The following is a 17,812-nucleotide window of genomic DNA, read 5'->3' as shown; positions in this document are numbered from 1 at the left end:
ATATAAACATTGTGAATTAATCTAACCAGTTAAATCAAAAATTGTTATATATGTGACTTTTGTAGGAAGCTATAACAGTTTTTAAATAATTTTCACTGGATTTGTGGCAGTTTAGAAACAGACGGCATTTAACAGATAATACTGATGGAAATTATTCAAAGCAGGAAAACAAAAAGTCAATGTATTTTTAGATACACTAATAAAAGTGTGGGATTTGAAAAAAAAACTTCCCCGAAAGTCTCTAGAGGTCAATTGTTTCCCGCATAAAGTAAAAGTTTAATTTATTTCAAATGAATTTGCAAACTGCGGTGATAAATAATTTCTTGAGCAGAAAGGTGTCAATTACAAAGGAGAACAATGTGCCAAGTACCCAGACAGTGAAATGCTATCATTTATTAACACCTCAGTGCTGTAGGGACCAGCAATGTATTGCTCTTTTTCTTCGCAATCAAATAGAGTGAAATGTAGTGTGTGATCAGAAGTCCGCTAGTGCAGGAAGCTATATTTTCACTCTCGGCTCCTGAGGTTTGGCGTACTATTAAATAATTATTAGCCAATGCCCAAGGTCTGGTGGAAACCTGACACGCATTCAGTTCATCACTATTGTTATATAAAGGAAATGGTTTAGAAGAATTCTGTGCTGAAAGGTATTTCTAAGCTGCAATTTCTGAATTTCTCTGAAAATGGTTTGTGGTTGTCCTTCTAACACAGTGTTTCTCAACATTTTTATATGGGGGAACCCTTGAAATAACGTTCAGGTTCTTGGGGAATCTCTGCTATAATTACTATATTAACTCAGTACATTAGTGTGGTGGTCAGTAAGAAGAATGACTCTTACATTGCTGGCCATTGGGAAAGAATGCCAACCCTACAGTAAGCCTTTGGTGTCCCTTAAACTGACCTGAGAACCACAGATTGCTACTTGCTCAAGGAACCCCTGGCAATCTTTGGAGGAACCCTAAGAATCCACAAAAACCTGGTTGGGAAACCCTGATCTAACCCAATTGCAGAAGGGGTATGCTGTGGCTTCATATTTATCTGCTATAAAGATTTCTTACATTTTTAAAATGTGGAGATTATCGGGACTGCTCACATGAGAATTTCTATGCTAAAATATGCTTTTTCCATGGGTGCATGCTTTCTCATCCCCTGGTAATCAGTGGACATCCAATGCTCATAAAGAAGTGACCAGAACCCATATAAAGACTGGGAGACAGACCATGGTGGAAAGAACAACAAGCACTGGAGCGGAGAAAAGATTCAATAACCTGTGCTAGTATGTACAAGTAAGATGTATGATGGAACTGAGCCAGGCAGTACCACAATATCTCTCATCAGTTGAGTTCCTTACTTCTGTACATACTGCCAAAATATTTTTTAGGATGACTTAATATCTTATTGTAATCTTGAAAGATGCTCTTATTTATACCACAAAATACACGTTCTTCCCACAACCCCAGTCATACAGACCATAAACACTTCTGCAAGCAGCACATTGTCATGCATTTATGAAAGCCTATATAATGCCTAAATTAAAAAAAAAATATTAGAATAAATGTAAAAATCAGTTAAATCTACTGGTCTAATGCTAAGTATTGCAGATAAGATCTTTGCCCTTTTTACTGTAAATAAAGAATGCAACATGCAGTTTTTTGTCCATTACCTTCTAAACTGCCATAATCAGGAGACATAATTCAGACTCCTTTGGGAGATAAGAGAAATTGGGAGTTAAGAGGAATTGGGTTCCTCCTAATATAACCCAATGCTTTTTAGTACCTACATTTATAAAGAAAAACATTATTTCCTAACAGAGTACCCAAAGATGTTTAACTCAATGTACAGTCATTATTATGTGCCTGGGCAACAAGACTCTCATGTGTAGGTGCTGGAGTTTTGGCATCCCAACATAACTACTAAATATGGCCAAGATTTTGAACCTGAAAGAATAGTGGGTGAAGATGGAAGTGCTCATGATGGAGGAAAACATAGACATCACATCCCATAGGCCAGTGTTTCTCAACCTTTATAACATGGGGGAACCTTAGAAATACTTTTCAGGTCTCAGTGAACCCATTCTATATTATTCTATCCATGGCTCACAGAAAATTAGTGTGGTAGTCAGTAGGAGGAATGCTTCTTACATTGCTGGTTATTGGGAACAATGCCACCTTTGCAGATGCCAACAAAAAATAATGGTGTCACATAAACTGAGCTGAAAGGCACAGATTGCTCATTGCTCATGGGCCCGCTGGAGGACCCTTGGTTGAGAAATATTGCTTAGATAGTAAAAATTTGATAATTTACAAACATGTTGTGCTTTCTTGCAAATTATAGCAAAAACCTCCCGGACTCAAAGAACATTAGTATTTTTGGTGGTTTTAACTTCCTAACAATGGACAATTGGACAAAAGACAAGAGTAGGAAAGGGAATTTGCTTGCATAAAAGGGTCTGTCCCTTTAGTGGAAAAATTAATAATTAAAATATTCTACTTATACACTTTTTTTTTCTTCAACTTCTCTATTACCAAGACTTTACAGTCTTATACGTTCTATACTGAAACATTTTCCTCCAAACTGCAGAAAAACAGGGCAGAGTAGGAGGTCACACAAGACAGAACATAGGAGTAACATCACAAGCTATTCAGACAGAAGTCAGGGAGCACAAAGGAAGTGACAAGGGCAAAAAGATGTCATTAAGACAGGAAATCCTGGTATAATTACTCATACATCTCCTCCAGGTATTATTTACCTAACAACATGCACTGTAGTTTTTTGTTAGAAACCAGCACTTCATTACACTTTGCCTTTAATGTGAGCTGAACAGCCAAAAAAAAAAATACTGGGTACATTTTGCATTAGACATAAATATTTTATAAAATAAAGAATGTAGAGAAATGTTGTGAATTGTAAGTTTTATAGCAGTTAGCAATCCTAATGTTTTCCCTGAGTTTTAGCACCTCAGGACCCAGGATAAAATAAAGAAGATATAAATAAAAATTACAGCTAGATGGCCAAGCACAAATGAAACACAACAGCTTCTAATAAACAACCGCTACTAATTTGAGGAAATCTGCACTTACTTGCCAAGCGCAAAGCACTCCATCCGAACAGTGGTTCCCTTAGCTGCAGTAAAAGTGTATGGAAAGTGCACCTCAATTTTTGGTTCATATTCCCCCATCACACCTGGGAAATAAAGAAAAGACTTTAAAAATAACAGGGAAACCACTTATTTCCATGCAAGATTTTTACTGTGTGAATCACTTCTATAAAGATGACCAGAGGTGAGAGCAATAAGGATGATCATGAGTTTTTTTCTTTTCCTGCCAAAGCCAATGTTTTCAGACTAAAATAAATATTTTGCACATGAAAATACCCCCAAACATTATATAAATATATATAATATAAAAGACTGATAAATTATTATCAGGTGTAATGTTATATAATATTAGCACAATTGTTCATCAAACCCACATTTTCAGTACATTTTCAAAAAAATGGACCTAGTTACTAGATTTTTTTACTTTATATCAAAGGATAGATAGCTTTTTAAATTAAAGCAAAAATGTTTTTTTTGACTAAATACTTTTTTTTGTTTAAAGAAAAGGAGGTCATCTTGGCCGCAGTGGTAAAGACTGAATAGTATGTCCCGAGCCTCCTGGGATACCTACATAACTCATCCAAGGAGGCTTCAGGCTGCTCCTTCTGCACATGGCCGATCTCGAGCATGTGCAGAAGGGGCTTTTCCTGCAATGTAAAAAAATAAGTGCCATGTGCAGTGAGATCAACACTTTATTTTTTACATTTACAGGAGGAAACCTAACCCGATCTTGCACCTGCACAGTAAGCAGAAGCCTGAACCCTGGCTGTTCCTCTGTGCCAGGGCAAAGAAAGAATCCAGGACGGTGCGGGACAGAATCGAAACCAGGTGTGGAGGGATCAAGGGCCTCTGCAGAAGTAGAGGTAAGTGTCAATTTTCTAAATTCATTTTTGTTCACACAAAGAAAATATAATCCCCCAATTTTTGCTCACTTATAAAAAATGAAGTTTACAAAAAAATAGATACTAAATATGTCAACTGTCAAAATGGTTTGAGGATAAAATAAGCCAAATGTGGCCGAGCAAAAAGCCAAATGTGCCCTGATTTGTATAAAACTACAGCATCATATACTTTTGCAGTGATAGATAGATAGATAGATAGATAGATAGATAGATAGACAGATAGATAGATAGATTCCTAAATATCCCTACATTTTTAAGACAAACTTTTACAATGAGTAGAAAAAGAGGGGTAACAGAATTATTCAGAAGGCAGTGTGGTTTAGGTGCGTTTTTTCAGAGGTTTCTCAAAGTGCTTCAGATTTTCAGCTCAGCTGCCCTAGACTGACTGGGAACACTTTCAACTGCATTAGCAAGCTGATAGAAGATATAGGAGGCAGTTGCAAAATGTTGAAAATATTTATAGGAATATGACCTATGATGCTTTGCAATAAGTAACAAGAACACTCCTAGAGCACCACAACTGCTTACTTGCTCACTAAAATGCACAGGGGTTGAAATTGAGTGAAATCGGGGTGGTTATCCACATGATTGAAAACTGAGCCTTAGAAATATCTGCTGTGTGACTACACCAGAGGATGGGAAGGCTGCCAAAATTTTGCGGCAACAGAAAACAATTGAAAATAGACTACTGTAGATTTCTTTGTCTCTGTTTTGAACGTGGATGATGAATTTCCTAATAATTGGCTATAGGTAGAGAGTTGAATGAGGGCTTGTTTGAAAGTAAATAGTCTGGACATAGATTCATTTTTAAGTTAAATTTTCCAATTGTAACTGTCCTGCTTAGCTGCTCTAAATATACTAGTTGTCTGGAAGTTGTGTGGACCTACTGGCTTTATTAATTCAGGGTTCTATTAATCAATGTTTTCACTTATGAATTATACAACTTTTACCTAAGCCAACACATTTTCTAACAGAATCTTATTGAAAATGTATGAATTAAGGATAAAAGTTGTGTGAATTTTCGTGAATTACCAGGAAACCCAATATAAAGTCATAGGTCCTGCATACTTCGGCATATTAGTTCTAGGTTAGTAACTTAAAGTAATGAGACATGAAGGTCATCATGATAGTCCCTATTGTTCTTTCATGAAAATGTACTTTAAAGCAAACAACAGAAACAACATTTTGATAGAAGAGCATGAAAAATATAAATACAAAGTATGTAGTTCTTACTGGCTGGCTCTCTACAGTGCCTCTTGAGAACCTATGCAATGATGATTTTCTCGATGTTGGCGCTTGTTTCAGGTCAGTGATTCCCAACATTGTTGTCAGGATGAGGATGACATCCCCAAAGGCTGCATTTCCGAACATGCCAGCAATGGAAGTTCTTATATTTATAATATATATATATATATATTAGGTATGTATACAGTACCAGCTTTGACACACCATTCCATCCAGTGGCTTTACGTTATTTATAATATTTTCCCTATTGTAGTTTAATATTGAAAACATCCAAACTGCATACATATATACAACAACTACAGATATCAAACATCCTCCATGTAGCTAAAAAGTGTTATTTAACCATTTTTCGAACAAAACATAATTCCATGTGTGTTTTTTCAAAGTTTTTATGTCTTTTTTTTGTTTTCATGTCAATTTTAATTCATACTGTAGAAAACAATAAAAAAAAGAAAAGAAAAAAACAGACATGGATAAATAAATATATAATAAATGGCCAAGGATCAGCTGCAAGGAGATCACAGGCACTACTGGTAAATCGTCTTTTGTCTTTTTTCTCATTTTAGGGTACAGTTTCCAGAGATGAATCCATCTTTTAGACAAAGCAGGCCTGATTTTTTTTAAAGCTCTCCAAGATTAGAGAAGATAGACTATCATGGAACCATCTGGTTGATCCAACAAACTTGGAACGGTGCATGGAATCAGGTCCAGGATTGAAAACATTTGACAAATAATAGTAAATTATATATAAGAAATCTATTCCAGGTTTGATGGCTCATGCAGGTTCTCCAATGATAGTCTATTTTCTCTAGTCTTGGAGAGCTTTGATAAATTAGACCCCGTGTATAATAAAAACTCATACCATTATATTCTACATTTCATCAAGCATTAACTGTTGCTGTTTTTGTTTTTTTGTTTTTTTAAACCCATCACCAAATATTAGACCACAGACCAATAACCCCCTAAATGCTCGTCCATGAAACACCTTGGATTTAGTGTACCTTCTACATAATCACAACTGATATTCTCAATATATTTGTACAAATATTTGTTGCATAATAACATTTAATGAAACAGAGAGGCCCGCAGCAGGGAATATGCAAGGGGCTACATGACAGGGTGCACGTCCTGCTCAGAAGAAAAGGGGGGGGGGAGCAGGTGTGAGATTAGATTTCAGTTGAAGGGAGGGTCGGAGAAGAACCAGGAGTCAAAAGTTTAAGGGGAGGAGTGTAGAAGATAAAAGGAATGGGTAACGGAACCTCAGCACATTTTTTTGGAGAAAGAAATTCCCACCCACCCGCCCTGTTATTTAGGTGCGTGGGGACGGTTGAGGTTGGTGGAAGGTAAGAATTCTGGTTTAAGTACGGTTGGGGGGGAGGCACCCAAGGTGGTGGTGAACCACCCTCCCCTTTCGGTTAAGTGGAATGTTGGAGGCCCCTGAGGTGGTGCTGTGCTGCTAGGGGGCCAGAATGGCATGGTGGTTTGTGATCAAGGAAAAATGGTGGTGGCGGACTTTGCCTTCCGGACCGGCAACCTAGTGGTTTTGGGTGATAGATTGGTTAGGTAGGGGTTAATGTTAAAAGTGTTGCTATATATATGTGAATTGTTCCTTTAAATGTTGTTTAAATGGTATTTAAATTTATTTATTTGTTTGTTGGTTTGTTTGTTTGTTATCTTAATTGTTTATGTGATAAGTTAATTTATGGTATTGTTAAATTGTTAAATGGTTAAATTTTGTTAAATAAACGGCCAGCCAATTAAAATGCATACAGGTGTGGAGTTTTTATTGGAAGGGGGGGGGGAGTTTGGGCTGGCAAGGAGAAGGAAAAGGTTTTTTTACTGAACGTTCCATTGAGATTAGGTGTAAAAAGTCAAGATTTAAAAAGGCAAAAAGTATAATTTGACAAACTATTAAAACTTGTACATCTCTCCTATGATTCTGCTGTCCACATGGTTGTTTTTATGGTTCTGATGGACACATTAGTATTCTAATGACCATGTACTGATGTACCTAAACTGTCATCTTCTTGAAAAAGATTCCAGTTGACAAACCAATAAGTCCCAGCTACAGCTTTTTTTTATTGGCATGAAGGATTGTTCTAAACACTCTAAAGTGTCTACTACTGTCTGTATCAGCCCTAGTTAAAATCTCCCTGTGTCTTGGTTTCACCCTTCACCAAGAGGGGAGGAGAAGCATGGAAAACTAAAATGCATGTAAACCCAAATTTTTTTTCTATGTTAATTATAATATATAATTATATATTTTTTCTAAGTTTCTGGTAGAATAAAAATATGTTTTTTTACCTGGAGATCCTACCAGGTAAGGACTTATTTTACAGGCTGACAGCAATGAGTCTCTGCCTTTCCATTAGCAGGTATTGGCTTGCTGCACCTTTATTGGTCATTGAGCTTGTAATGCTTGAAAGTGATCCAGGCTTTTTGTGAAAACTCCCACAATGGATGTTGGATTTGACATTTGTTGTTACTATAATGTATTTCTAGGGTTCTAACTTCAATGGGCCTAAGAAAAACAGCATTATTCAAAAAAATGGCTTAGTCTGGACCAGGAGTGTAGTGGGGTGAGCACAGGTGGGAATGCCATGCCCTCACCTTTTTTCGGAAATGGGCATGCATGCCCACTCTTATTTTATATTCTTTGGTGTTCCACAGCTCTGGCCAGTTCTCCTGACCCTGCCGGGGGGACGCACCGGCCAGAGCCATGGACCATGTCTCCTGAGGTTGCAGACAGTGAGTGGGTTGTCTGTCTGAACACAACCCACCCACTCTCCCATCACAGGCCCAGACCTGGGCGGGGCTTGTTATCATGACGACACTCTGGGGGAAATTTTTTCCCCTTTGAGTTAAACATAGGCAGGGGTGTAGAGAGGTGGGCATGTTTACTGTGCCTCGTTTTCTTTTTTTTTAGGATCACACCCCTGGTCTGGACATTTGGTGTTTTCACTATGGAAACATAGGTATAGACACTCTCCACCCATTTCTGGTCCAAGTCCAGGTAGTTAACTAGTTATTCATATAAAAGTTGTCAGTCTAAGTATATTGAAGATTACCTCTGACTATTAAAGTGGAACTAAACTTGTTGGGGGGTGGTGAGCTTCTGACATAATCTTCAAGTATGCACAGCATACTTTCTGATTATGGTACATACTTACTCTATGCAGTCACCCTGCAGGACCTGTCATCCCTACACACATGGAAGGCACCTTTTTGATGGAGTAATCCTCCTCACTCATTGGATGTTGTAATCCCTGAAAGTCGACTGTACACACGGCAGATTTTCGCCCGATAATTGGCCGATGCCGATTATCGGGCGATAAAAATCTGACGTGTGTACGTAGCTTTAGGGAGCAGCAGTTGTGTTAAACAAAGAACTAAAAGATTCAAAGAATGGATTGGTGCCAAAACTACTCATCCATGAGGCCTTGTATACAAGGATATCTAATCAAAAAGTCATAAATCACAATTTATTAATCAGCAGAAGTCATGCAGCATTCCAGCGCCTCACAAACTGAGTAACATCGTGCTGAGTAACTCTCAGGCTGAGTAACCTCCTACTAGATGGTGTTAGTGTAGTCCAGGCCATCATGTCATCATAAGGTGGGGTGGAAGCCTTGGAGCCTGCAAGGTAAGTACCACTGAACACCATTGACTAGGCTACATTTTTCTCATCGACCACCACTAATTGTTCCCATTCCTTCCATTGACCACCATATGGTTAATATATATTAACGCTACTAACCAGGGATATTTATTACTCCAACTGATGCCTTGGCATTTAATAATCCCATTGACCATTGACATGGGGTATTTATGTAAGGTCGTGGTCCAGCGGCAGTACTCACCATATGACAGTCCCCAAATTCAACGCTGAACTCTTTACTTATAGATAGCCCCCAATTAGCCTCAGGAGGCTAATTGTGTCAAAATCCCCTGAACCACTGGGACCTCAGCTGCTAACCATACACTCTTCTGTAAAGGAGGTTCTCTTTGGACCAGAAGTCTTTGCTTTTTGTATTCTATATGGCTAAAAAAGAGCAGAAGTGAATGTCTTTGGAAGCTCATAGGGCTTTATTTCTAAAAACAGACATTCCCTCAAACATTCCCTTCTTCCAGGTCCATATGTTTCGATGGCAGTACTTGATTCCCACTAAGGAATGATTAAGGAAATGTCAGATTCCTTGTTTTAGAAATATAGCCCATAGAATTTGATTTCCCTCTCCCAATCACTAAAAAAACACTGGTGGCTTCTGCTTCTCTGGTCAACAACTGTTAGAAAAAAGGCCATTTCCCTTGGATGCTTCGAATTTATTGAGCCCGTGGTAAAAGAACCCGTTAAAAATGAATTGTTTTGGTCATTCTAAAGGTTAGAAGGGCCATAAAAGAGTATTCATTGCTCCGGTGTTTATCAAGGGTATGAATTAAACGTATACCTTAAAAAAAAAAAAACGTAGGGACATTCCTAACATTTTATTTTTATTACAGTTTAGCCACATTTATTACCAATAGTATTTCTTTTTTTCTTGGCTAATACACGAGTTGTAAAAATATACTGCCTATGCCCTGGGGAACACAGGTGTATTACAGGTCACAATAGCGTAAGAAGGGCATTGTATATAAGGGCTGACATTAGCTGAAAATGCACTTCAGCTTAGTCTAATAATCACCACAATTCATAGCAGTGAGCCCGAAATAACATAATACACAGCTAACAATGTTTTTCTTGTTTATATATATTTAGCTAGATTTTCATTTTGTGCTATCATGTCACTAGAAAGTAACTTAATCTCAGTCTATGTACTCATTTTTTTTTCTAATATGCTAATATCCTTTACTGGTATAGGATGACAATGTTCCCTCCCTGTCTTCCAGTTGGGTTCCTCGTAAATTAGCATAAATATAATGCAATAAAGACAAAGCATTTATTTTTTTCCTAAAGAGAGCCATTTGTTTATCATATGCAGTAGTTCAAAAAGGGCAGCAAACCTTTATACATAATGTTTTTTTTTAACTTTTAAGAGGAGGTCTCCTAAAACCTGCAATAGATTTGGTCCAGGAAAAAAAAAATGCTAATAAATAGCAAATGACATAGGAAATCCATTCCAGGTTTGCTGGATCACCCAGCTTTACTGATGAAAGTGTATCTTCTCCAGCCTTGAATAGCTTTATTAAATCATAGCTCATCATAGTGTGCATAGTAAACAATTTCAGGATAGAAGATGAGCATATACAACTGTGCAAGATTAAAGATGAACCTGGGGTTATTAAAAGGAACACACGCATGTACCGCAAATATATATTATATATATAGATGTATTATGGATGTATTTACATGTCATCACTTCCAGCATAAAACAATGAGGTATTTCATAGTGGGCTGAATAATGCAAATCACTTCTCTATATCTCTGCAAATCATTCCTTTACACCCCTGCAGCCAACTTTGTTTTTAAAGCCTCCGATTTGTACTACAGACATTCTACATATCACATTAAAATATTCCAGAGAAGCCATTTATTCCGATATGCACACAGATGCTTTAGCATTGTAGACCATTGTCACTGCGAGGTATGATAAGCATGGCATATTTGCTAAGAGAAGCTGGGTTTCAGAAATGAATGGCAGAATCATTCATGAATAATGGCACTTGCGAATCGAAGACTTTCCACTCTAGTTTGTGGAATTGTAGTCAATTATGCAATAATATTATCTTGTTTTTTTACCAGAAGACAATAAAAAAGAGGATTTGTTGCTTTTAAACATATAGGGATTGACTTAAAGAATGTTGTCTGTGCCTTAACACAGGGAATTATCCTCTTGCAAACCATCACTTAGTTTAGTTAATGCGGTAAAAATTCACTTTGTAAAGGATACTTAATCCATCCACGAAAATATAAAAAAGGGTGTTGTTTGCATATTGTATTGGATGGTTTAATATAGCTTTTATTTTAATAAATATCCTTTCCAAAGAGAATTAACCTTGCTATGTGAACAGCCCGTATTCCCTTTAGTAAAACAATCCCATACACATAGTAACCCATTCATCCTGTTGTTACCAAGAAGTGGTCAACCATCAAGGATAACTCTAAATTCAAGGTGTGTATTAGTCTGAGAGGTTAGACTGCAAATCAGGGCACCTTCTGAACAACTGAACACATTGGTTTAATTTTGATGTTCAGGAGTTCACCGTCAGGAGAACACTGAATAGCAATGCTGTGTATGGCTGGGTAGCAAATAGAAAACCAATGCTCTCCCCCAAAAATTTTTCTGTATATCGACAGTGTGGACAAACTGTAAGGGTACTGAAAGAATATTTTGTGTTTGCATTGAGCCAAAAAAGATTTTTTTTTCCTAAATAAGGGAAGTTACATTCGGAGAAAAAAAAAAAACACTGTATTCCAGCATTAGAACCAACTGTGAAACATGGTGGGAGAGTGGTATGGTTTGGACCTGTTTTGCTGCATCTGGGTCTGGATGGCTTGCCATTATTGATGAATTCTGAGTTTTACCAGAGAATTCTAAAGGAAAATGTCAAGTCTTGAATCTCAAGACACAGTGCGGCAAGACAGCGAGCCTAACCACACAAATCACTCCACCAAATAATGGTCGAAGAAGAATAAAATATTCTGGAATGGCCAAGTCAAAGTCCTGACCTTATTCCAATTGAAATGTTGTGGAAAGACCTAAAGCTGGCAGTTAATGTGAGGAAACCCAACGACATCCAAGAGCTAAAGCTGTTCTATATGGAGAAATGGGCTAAAAGCCAATGTACAGGATTGATCAATAATTACCATAAAGGTTTAGTTGCAATTTTTGCTACACAAGGGGGTCACACCAAATACTAAGAGATGATACACCTACTTTTGCCACATGCAGATATGGTATTGGATTATATGTTAATTATTTGTTTATATATGTCAATATAATAATTTGTTTTTGATTTATTTAGCTGGGTTTTTTCATCTACTTTTAGGACTTTTTAGAAAAATCAGATGTTTGAGGCCACATTGATATTAAATATAGAAAAGTTTAAAGCAGTGGTCACCAACCTTTTAAAGCTCACAGACCACTAAAATGCACGCATGCTCGGGGAGCAGTGTGTCACTCAAAGGGGTTGAAACTTTCCCCAGAGTGATGTAATGATGCCAGAACCCACCCACTCTCCCATCGAAGGTCTGAGCCTGCAATGAGGCAGTGGGCGGGTTGTGTCCAGAGACACCACCCGCCCAACCCCCCGAGCCTACAATCTGTACAGGGGATTTGGTCTGTGGCTCTGGCCGGTGTGCTCCTCCACTGGGGTCCTTCTCTTGACCCCAATAGGGGGTGGACCAGCCAGAGCCGCGGCCTACCTGTCAGACGGAGCGGGGGTTGGGGACCCCTGTTTAAAGGTTCACAAACTTTCTAGCACCACTGTAGATAGATCAACAGGAATATCATTCTAGACAAGTATCATATATACAGTATGTACAACCAAACAGAGCGATGTTTTATTTTCTCCATAGGCACCAAATATATCTCACTTTATAAAAATTACCAACAATATAGGAAGGTAATATAGTAATGTATTATTACAGGAGGGAACTTCTAATCTATTTCTTATAGAGTATTAAATTGTTTCTTTAAGCTTTCTCGAAGTGAAATTGAATTGTAGGAAATGAATGATTGTCAAGGACATTCTAACAAACGAGATATTCATTTTACCAAGAAACCATCCAAGGATTTTTTTTGATGTTTTTATTTAATTTGTTTGGTATCAATGAAGATAAGTTTTCCTTTGAGATATATAGGAAGAAGAGTTAAAGACTGATAGCAGCTAAAGCCATACAATCCTGGCAGAATGTGACAAGAAGATTTAATATCACTCTCTATTTTCATAGATGGAAATATAACAGTATATGACGTGATTGGTGATCCTCATAAATCTGTCTCTGTGACCTGTCCAATATATCACAATGGATGGACATAGACTAGACCGGTATATCACGTAGGGATTTAAGGTCAAGCCAAGGTCAATTCATTCTTGGATCAAAAATGGATTGAATAAAATTGTAGAAAATGGTGAAGCCATTAATTTTTGTCAAATGGACAGGAGTTCTACACAACCCTAAAAATCTTATATATATATATATATATATATATATATATATATATATATATATATATATATATAAATATATATCATATAGCATCATAGTTACAGGATAGCATCAATATATATAACATCATAGTTACAGGATCTTTATTATTAAAACGCTACAATAACAAAAGAAAAAAATGAGCACTTACCATCGTTGCGCAATGTTAGTGGTGTCGGAGGACTCATGACTCTCGTGTTGGTCAGAACATTCTTTACATGACAGATATAGCTTCCAACATCTGATGCTTGTGCTTTGGAGATGTAAAGGTTTCCCGTCTCTTGTGAGATGAAACGCCGACTGTCTTCAGCCACAAATGAGGGGTACTCATTTAAAACCCAGCTATAGGTGATTTCTGAAGAAAAAAAAGAAGAAAGAGATGAATTCAACTAAATGATACACAGGGGTTTGCGTAAAGGTTCAAATGACAATGCCTTCTACCCTACACTAACCTGTAAACCTCCTTTCCATTTGTTTCCACTGACTTACCTCACCATGACAACTTTGGCTTTCCAACATTTAAAATCTCTTCTTCATAGCTGGGTATGGCTGTGTAGTATACCATGATGGACTAGAATGGGTTGATACGCTGGGACTTAAAATTCTTAGAGTATGGCCCAATTTAGGTCATAAGGTCCATGTGAGACCATGCCATGGACCATTTTGACCTGGATAAGATAAGCAACGAAGAAGGTTTATGTTTTGCTTAAGGAGCTAATGTAATTTGATTGCAACAATGGGGGGTAGCATGATACATGGGGGGGCAGCATGATACATGTCAATACTTAAACTTGAAGCTAGAGAGTAACTCTAGAGCTATTCTAGAAATAGCTATCCCATGTTGGGCAAAAGTCTGTCTTATATCCAAAGAAAGTATCAAATCACTACATAGGGTTTCTGTAAAATGGAATGGATCATTATAGAACTCCTGAAAGTCCTACACACCATTTCTGGTTGTACTGTAAAGAAAACTTTGTGTTTCATTAATGAGTCCCCATAAGCCAAATAGCCTATTGCTGGGATCTCTCACCAACACCTTCAATTACATTTAATGACCACATATCATAGCCAACTACATCAAGGAGCATTCTGTTATGAGTAGTAATGTTATACATTTGCAAACAAGACTTCATCATTTGCATTTGTCTACAGTAAATTGCGTGAGAGTTGTCTATACCTAACCCATGACCTCAACTAACTGATGACATTTTTTCTGTTTTGATACTGCAGGTGTTTTTTTTTCCCTCATAGGATCACGGAAATTGAACAAGACACTGGTATTAATGAAGATTCATATGTATACAACATACTTGAAGTAAAATGCTAACACTAATGTTCAATTATCTCATTATGTCAACTAGTTCATTTTTTTTTCTATCACATTGATTTTGGGGTGAAAGTCTAAAGGTTAATTTATACAGGGCATTTCTGAAACATGGAACTATAAACCTTATGTTTTCACCCAAGTTAGCTTAACACATACCGAACCCTGCCCTACCCTAGGGTAAATTAGTCTTGCTGCTAAGTCTTGCTACTAAGCCTAGCCAGTTCAGCCACTCAACAAATGCCCTGTGTAAGCATTCCTAAGGGATTTTTCATTTCTATAGCTTGATATGACATTAGTATGTCAGCTAAGTGCAATGATCTAAGTTTAGTTTTGCATTTTGACTCCTTTGTTGCCTAATGCATTTTATATAGAAATCAATGTACATCCACATGCATTTTAATAGATGTCAAACCATTGATGCATGTTGAAGTGCACTGATGTGCATCATGACATGCCTTGACAAGCATCAATGTATGTCAGTATGTATTTAAGGACATCTTAATGTTAATTAAAATGCATTAGGTAAAAACATAAATGGATGAATACAGCAGTATGGGTAGCTTTGAGGCTTGTTCATTCTGGAACATATTCTGGATACAATATACAATACAGGTATCATGCCTTTGGTATCATGGGTACGTTAAGGCCTGTTTTGGGGTTTGTTCACATTGTGACATGTGTTAGGGTGTATAAGATGCATCATGACTAGCAGGTGCCTGGAAACTCAATCAAATGTGCCTTGAGGGTATGGGGGTACGCCATTCTAGATAAAATTCCTGGGTCTACATTCTTATGTCTAAAAATTCCAGCAATGCTAAGGCATTCCTGGAATCTTTTGAATGGGCGTGGTACAGAATAATCCCCTTTTACCCCGATGGCAGCCCTGGCTCTACAACCCACCACAAAGCATAGTAAGCTGCAAAGCATGTATGGTAAAGCATGTTGCAACACATAAATATATATGTCCTATGTATTGCACCAATGGTGCAGGAATTTTTCATGAAGAATGTTGACTGCCCATTCATTTTTAAATGGGCTGCTAAAGCAGTGCATGTCAATATGCATTGTGGAGCACTTTGTTTTTGTGCAAGAAGATGTGACAGGTTCCCTTTTCCTGTAAAATCAATATTCTGAAACATTGCACACCCCACACACTGATATAGTGGAAGGTTTTGGAGCTTTGTAGATGTAATCATTTTCTCCCTGTCTAGTATTTTTAATCATGTTCTCTTCTGCAATTCTAACCTCCAAAATGTGCTGTTTTATATGGTTCAATGAGGATGTTTCCGCAAAAGCCAGCAAGTTCTGGATAGTTCTTCTGATGTATTTGAAAAAAAAATCCTTCTCCCATTCGGCTCAGCTTTCCAGAATGAAAATTTAAGTACGTGGCGGTGTCGTCCTATAAAGATTTCTTTATTCAAAGGCAGAAGACAATAAAAGCAGCCCGGAGCTCGGCATTGGTATGCAGCGGAGAGGAGACATAAACTTATTTGCTGACCAGGAGGACTGTTATTTACAAAGTTTTGCTTGCAGAGAGTTTAAAACATTATAGGGAATTTAAAGCTGACATTTTTCTCCATGAAAGAACATTCTTGTTTACAAAATTGTCTCCCCGGAGCTCTCCATCTGCTTTATGAAGGTCATTTTTAAACCCTTTAAAAATAGCCAAGTTATTTCCATTTATATGAAGATTTTATGGCTGGCCGAAAATGAAAATCTTAACGTCTCTGTAATAAGTACCTACTGAAAAGAGAACGAGTACAATAAAATAAAGTGTACCTGTCATGCCCTTCTGCCCAGGGTAACCATTTTGTGGGCTGTGCCTGCCCTGTTCCAATCAGTTATTTGCAAAATAGTGACATCAGAATGTAGTAATGGCAGGGGCTCCTAAACTTTTAAATGCAGGGACCCAAATAAACAAAATTATTATGCTACTGGGTCCTAACATTGGAATTATTATCATTATGTCAGCAAAACCATACAAAGACAAACAACATTAGCTAAAAAAGTTTCTAAAGTATTTTTTTTTTATCAGTAAAGTTATCAACTAACAAAAAATATTTAAAACCATAAAACATAATTTAAAATATAGATAAAGAGATCTCTGAGCATCATTGCAATGTACATGCTCATACTTGTACACATTCAATGTGGAACTCCGATGGAAGTGACACAAATGAATTTATCTTTTTATAATACATCAGCGCTTTTCTTTATCTTAGCAGAATTTGCATCAATTTCAGCCCCTTTCAGTCCCTGTACAGCAAAGCTCAATCCTCTGCCCCCATTTATAACCCGCTAAGGTATAATAACTCTGTTCCCATGTCACCCTGCACTCTAATTTCCTTTAAATGTCTGCAATTTCATTGAAGGTGTGCTATCACATGCTACCATTCACATTTATACTTAGACAAAGTAGGCTACACATTCAAGGGGAGATCCATCCCAAAATTGTACACAAGACTGGTCTGGGTGTCAAGCCATCGGTTAAGAGACACTAAGTAAATGGGTTTGCTTGGATAAACTTTAACATTTGTATGGTTTAGATCAGTGTTTCTCAACCAGGGTTACAAGAAAACTTAGGATTCCTCCAGAGGTTGCTAGAGGTTTCTTGACCAAAAATGAACTTTTTGGCTATCTGTAAGGGTGATATTCTTCCCAATGACCAACAATGTAAGGGGCATTCTGACCACCATGCTAAAAACGAGCTGTGAGCTGTTGATGTAGTAATTATACTAGGGATTCCCAAATCACAATACCCATGTGTTAAAAAGGTCAAGAAAATCTAGAATGACAAATTTAAAGTAAAAATTAGTTTATTCGTTCTTACAAAATAGCAACAGATAAAGAGAGTAATTTCACACTACATGACTGTATCACAAACTGGAGTTGACTTACTAAACGAGTGTTCACTTATCTTACATTTTCTTGCACATGATTGGGAGATCTTTGCAATTAAATTCTCTCCCCATACAAAGCTGATAATTGAGTGATATTTCAGCCTAATCCAACCCGTGTGTGTTTGCACGATGCCATGGCACATGGCCTGTGTTGAGACACATTGGTAAACTACTTTCCACTTTAGGACCTGT

At 37.3% G+C, this 17,812-nt stretch overlaps 1 protein-coding gene across 1 annotated transcript in view; it reads right to left on the bottom strand.

The window, feature by feature from the left end:
* Positions 1 to 17,812, bottom strand: part of CNTN5 (contactin 5) — a 790,266-nt gene that overhangs the window by 170,912 nt on the left and 601,542 nt on the right. Inside the window, exons 10-11 of the mRNA XM_072402864.1 lie at positions 13,545 to 13,748; positions 3,081 to 3,183 (exon numbers count right to left, since the gene is read on the bottom strand). Of these exons, the coding sequence (XP_072258965.1) occupies positions 3,081 to 3,183; positions 13,545 to 13,748 (307 nt within the window). The remainder of the gene's footprint in view (positions 1 to 3,080; positions 3,184 to 13,544; positions 13,749 to 17,812) is intronic.

Source organism: Pyxicephalus adspersus, chromosome 1 (assembly GCF_032062135.1).
Source record: "Pyxicephalus adspersus chromosome 1, UCB_Pads_2.0, whole genome shotgun sequence".
Lineage (NCBI taxonomy): Eukaryota > Metazoa > Chordata > Amphibia > Anura > Pyxicephalidae > Pyxicephalus > Pyxicephalus adspersus.
Note: the sequence above shows the minus strand (reverse complement) of the source record. Positions and strands in the feature narration are given on the sequence as shown.